Raw genomic sequence first — 5,277 nt, forward strand, 5'->3', positions numbered from 1 at the left:
AATGATATCTGACAGTGATTAAAATCACTATCAAAAAAAAACGCTTCGATGCAAATCTTTAGATACTGTTTTATTTTAAAAAATTGGTGTATTATTCCAAAAGCTGCATGATCTGCTAGTTCATTATTAATATCCTAATTAAGATAAAGTATGTCGAATGAAAAAGGGATTATTAAAAAATATTATTTCTCATAAAAAAATAATGTTGATCCATACACTTTTCAATATGTCATAGCATTATAAAGTTAAAAATGTAAAAAATAAAATCGAGAATTTTCACACAATAATAGCATTTGGTAGCCATTTTCACCTTGAAGATAAAATAAAGTCCGAAATTTTTTTTTTCCATGATAAAGTATATTACATTAGCTTTAATTTAAGATATATATAAAAGTGTCAGACTTTCCGGAACACTTTCAAAATTTAAGTTGAAAAAGTCAATTTTTTGTGAAAAAGTTGTCATTTTGAATCCCCCCCTGTAGGCAGGTAAAAAGTCAGATTTATAAAAAAAATATACCAAATGATAGGTAAAGACATCATGCATCTACAAAAAAAAGAATTATATTGATCCATACATCTTTCGAGAAGTTATAGCATTATAAAGTTAAAAATATAAAAAAGAATTTTTTTACAAAAATCGTATTTTTTTTATTAAGTTTAATGTCTGTTTTCACCATGAAGATAAAATAAAGTCCGAAATTTTTTTTTACCATAATAAAGTATATTACATTAGCTTTAATTTAAGATATATATAAAAGTGTCAGACCTTCCGGAACATTTTCAAAATTTAAGTTAAAAAAATTAATTTTTTGTGAAAAAGTTGTCATTTTAAATCCCCCCTTGTGGGCAGGTTAAGGGTTAAATTTATGAAAAAAATATACCAAACGAAAGGTAATGATATTACACATCTATATAAAAAAGAATTATATTGATATGTTCATTTTTGAAAAAGTTATGGCACTTTTAAGTAAAAAAAATTGAAAAAATTTCGAAAATTAGCGATTTTTAAATTTGTAATTTTTTTGGAGGTTTCCCCCATTTACGGGGAACGAGGGCATTTTTTTCAATTTTTGAGGGTAATGTCTTCGACTAGATACAATTTGTGATCTTTTGACGTATTATTGAAAGAAATTGGTTCGGTGAGAGCTGAGAAAAAGTGGTAACAGACAAAAAAAAAAAAAAAAAAATAAACACATCTTAGTAAATTAATACCTTCTCAGCTTCGCATCGAAGCTAAAAAATGATATTATACATTTTGATCAATAAATAATTTATATTCACAAGCATTGAAATGTGTTTTGCTTTATTATAGTCTGCATTAAATATAACATGATATATGTAATTAATATTATACCATTATTTATGCTAAAATTTTTCGTCAATTATTTATTGGAAAAACATATACCTGCTTTATATTTCTTTAAAATATTAAAAATATTAATATATTCTTTATAGTAAAAAATGGTGTATATTATTTATTAAAAAAAAATATATATACCCGTTTCATAATTTTTTTTCTTGTTTGATAAATATGTTTCTTTAGTGTTTGAGTCAAATTTGAATCCTAGATTCTTAAATTTTTTAATATTAGTCCAATGAATTAAAATGTTAATTTTATGTTTAATGAAGGTCCAAAACTCTTGATTACTTCCTTTTTCTTTTAAAAATTCATATTGCTTATTTAAAATTTCCCATAATGAGTCCAAATTTGTACATTTTAATTTACATGATTTTAAATCATCTTCTAGGTTCAGTCTTCTATAATATAAATACTTTTGTATAGTATTTAATATGTAGTCGGTATTTGATGGAATTACTTGTATATATGATAATAAGTTACAAATTTCCTCGATACGTAATTTAGCAGTTAGACTGGATAAAATAAGTGTTTTATGTTTTGCCATTGGCTTACGGTGTAATTTGTCTATAGAAACCAATGCGCCATTCATTAGTGTTGCCAAATAACTTAAATTTGATATTGTGTTGATTAGTTCAATAGTGCAATCGTACGCATATTTCTTTCCATTTTCTGGATTCATTAATATTTCACAATATTTTAAAAATCGGTCTAATATAATAAAAATTGTCTTTAATACGTTAGCGTAAGAACAACCAAGAATAATTGTTGCACTACGAATATGAGTATAGAAATTATTTACTGTGATAGGCGTTTCTAATGTTTTTTGTAATGTGTACTCTCGAGCTCTAAAAATAACATAATCCACATCAGTTAAATTTTTCCAACCATCGTTTTCAAGTAAAAATGTAATTCTATCTTTGGTACTACTAATTATTTCAATATGTGTAACCATAGAAAAAATTAATAAACTTAATTTAATATTATTAAATATTTTCATTTTAATATTAAAACTTTGATAAAAAATGTTATAAAGTATAAAGAAATGGTTTAACATACATTAAATTTATAACAGTTGGTAATTATTTATAAACACTTAGATGAAATAAATTATATTTAATAATTTTAGATAGGTGAATGCGAGACTATATATTTTCAGATTTAAAAAAAGTGTAGTAATATTAGAGAACTTTTTATAGAAATAGTTTTAATGTATTAACCAAACAATGACAAATTAATCGAAAATAATTTTAATGAACGCATTTTATTGTTCAAATTTTATTTATTCTTTTTTCTAAGAACGATATAATGTAATTGAAATATAAAAGAATGAGTTTAGGATCTAAGAAATGGTAGAAGAATATTAATTTTTCGTGTAAAACATTACAAAAAATACCACAATAGCATAAAAATAAAAATAAAATATTAAATATTAATTAGCTATTATGTTTTATAAGATATTTCAAGAGAAATAGTTAAGGAATTACTATACATAAAAGGGTTCACTTAGGTTTTATTTAATAAAAAGAAGTTATTAACAATATTAAGTTCAGACTGAAATGTTAAAATAAATTTATAGGAAGTAAAAGTTATTTAAAGAGCAAAACTGAAAAGGTGTAATTAAAAAATAAAAATGCCCATCACTAAAATTTGATCGGACTCGGCAACTTCGCCGCCGACGTTTCGCCACCAAATGCTTAAAATATAAATTTATTATTAACACATTTTCGAATAATTATAATTATTTACGTGGTTAAGTATGACAGAATATTGTCCATTTCATTCAAACAACCGGACCGCCAATATTAGCCAAAGCATGAAGGCTATCACCAAAAAATTACAAATAGCTAAACAAGAATTCAAAAAAATGTGTGAAGAAGGCAATTGCCGCCCATCAAATTCCCCTTGGAACAGCCCACTTATCATGGTAAAAAACGAAATGGTCAATGGAGACCCTGTGGAGATTATAGGTACTTAACAAAGTCGCTATAAGACTCATATTCCATTGTCACTACATTACTCCCCCTCAGTACACGGAGTGTTTACAATAAGTTGTTAATAACATGGTTTTATAAGATATAATTTGAAGTTAAATGTTTTGCGAAATGTACTTTTCGTCCTGACCGCGTTTGCCTTGATGGTGCTGAAACTGCTGTACTTGTTGTGTCCGTATTATGTTCAGGTACTTTGTCTTCTATGTAAGCAGGTTTGAGTCGATCGATTGATATTGTTTTGGATGTACCGTTGATTAGAAGGTTGAACGTTTTGGGTGTTCTTTTTAACACTTGAAATGGTCCTTCGTATGTATAAGTTAATTTGGGTTTCAGAGCGTCGATTCTTTGGTATACGTGGACACATGTTTGTATGTAATTGCGTTTTGATGATGTGTGATGATATACTATTGGGGCTACTTTCGAAAATTGTTGTTGAATTTGTTTTATGAAATCAGATGGTTCTGGTAGTTGTTCTGTTTCTTCAAAATATTGTCCTGGTAGTCTTAGCGTTTGACCATAGACTAGTTCGGCTGGGGATGCTTTCAAGTCTTCTTTTAGTGTTGTGCGTAGGTCTAATAAGATCATAGGTAGTTCTTTTATGTTTCTTTACATGTTATAGCGGCTTCTAGTGTTTTATGTAATCTTTCTATCATTCCATTTGCTTGTGCATGATATGGTGATGAACGTATTGTTTGAAAACCTAATGTTTTTGATAACTGTTTGTATAATGTTGATTTGAATTGTCTACCCTGATCTGTCGTTATTCTATGGAGTACTCCAAATCTTGCAATCCAATGTTGAATTAGGGTAGTGGCACATGTTTCTGCAGTTATGTCTTTTATAGGCACTGCCTCTATCCATCTTGTGAACCTATCGATCATAGTCAATATGTATTTATAAGTTTTAGATGGTCGTAATGGTCTAACAATGTCAATGTGTATGTGTTCGAAACGACCACTTGGTGGATTAAAATTGCCGGTTGGGGTAATTGTGTGTTTGTATGTTTTTGTTTTTTGACATTTTTCACATGATGTTATATCTTTTATCATTGATTTCCATACGAATCGTGGTTTAATTTGGCTAAGAGTTCCTTTTATCCCAGGATGAGATAAGTTATGAATAGTTGAAAATACTTTTCTTTGTAGTGATGGTGATACGATAGGTCGTATTTTACCAGTACTTGAGTCGCATTTAATTTTTCGGCCACCTTCTATTTCTATGTCTTGTACTTTTAGATTAGTATCGGTTAATATGTAGTCTTTATCTTGTACGTTGGCGATTTCTTCTATTAAGTTTATTGGGTCAAATGTATTTGATACGCTTTCGACTCTTGAAAGGTAGTCTGCTGTGATGTTGCTTGATCCGGCAATGTGATGTATGTTAGTAGTTAATTGTGATATAAATTAAAGTTGTCGTAAAAAATAAAATCGAGAATTTTCACACAATAATAGCATTCGGTAGCCATTTTCACCGTGAAGATAAAATAAAGTCCGACATTTTTTTTTTACCATAATAAAGTATATTACATTAGCTTTAATTTAAGATATATATAAAAGTGTCAGACTTTCCGGAACATTTTCAAAATTTAAGTTGAAAAAGTAAATTTTTTGTGAAAAAGTGGTCATTTTAAATCCCCCCCTGTGGGCAGGTAAAGGGTCAGATATAAAAAAAATATATACCAAATGATAGGTAAAGACATCATGCATCTATAAAAAAAATTTATATTGATCCATACATTTTTCAAAACGTTATAGCATTATAAAGTTAAAAATATAAAAATGAATTTTTTTACAAAAATCGTATTTTTTTTATAAACTTTGATGTCTGTTTTCACCATGAAGATAAAATAAAGTCCGAAATTTTTTTTTTGTATAATAAAGTATATTACATTAGCTTTAATTTAAGATATATATAAAAGTGTTAGAC

At 27.3% G+C, this 5,277-nt stretch overlaps 1 protein-coding gene across 7 annotated transcripts in view; it reads right to left on the bottom strand.

The window, feature by feature from the left end:
• Window positions 1-5,277, bottom strand: part of LOC126902736 (uncharacterized) — a 61,648-nt gene that overhangs the window by 25,648 nt on the left and 30,723 nt on the right. For 4 of the 7 annotated variants that reach the window (XM_050680327.1, XM_050680325.1, XM_050680321.1 and 1 more), the window contains exon 1: window positions 1,499-2,417. The exons of 2 other annotated variants lie outside the window; for them this stretch is intronic. In XM_050680327.1, the coding sequence (XP_050536284.1) occupies window positions 1,499-2,414 (916 nt within the window). In that variant the 5' untranslated portion in view covers window positions 2,415-2,417. Of the gene's footprint in view, window positions 1-1,498; window positions 2,419-5,277 lie in introns of those variants that run through there. One more of the 7 variants, XM_050680328.1, reaches the window with a different exon arrangement.

This window comes from Daktulosphaira vitifoliae, unplaced genomic scaffold (genome assembly GCF_025091365.1).
Source record: "Daktulosphaira vitifoliae isolate Bord-2020 unplaced genomic scaffold, ASM2509136v1 Scaffold_3, whole genome shotgun sequence".
NCBI classification, from domain to species: Eukaryota; Metazoa; Arthropoda; class Insecta; order Hemiptera; family Phylloxeridae; genus Daktulosphaira; species Daktulosphaira vitifoliae.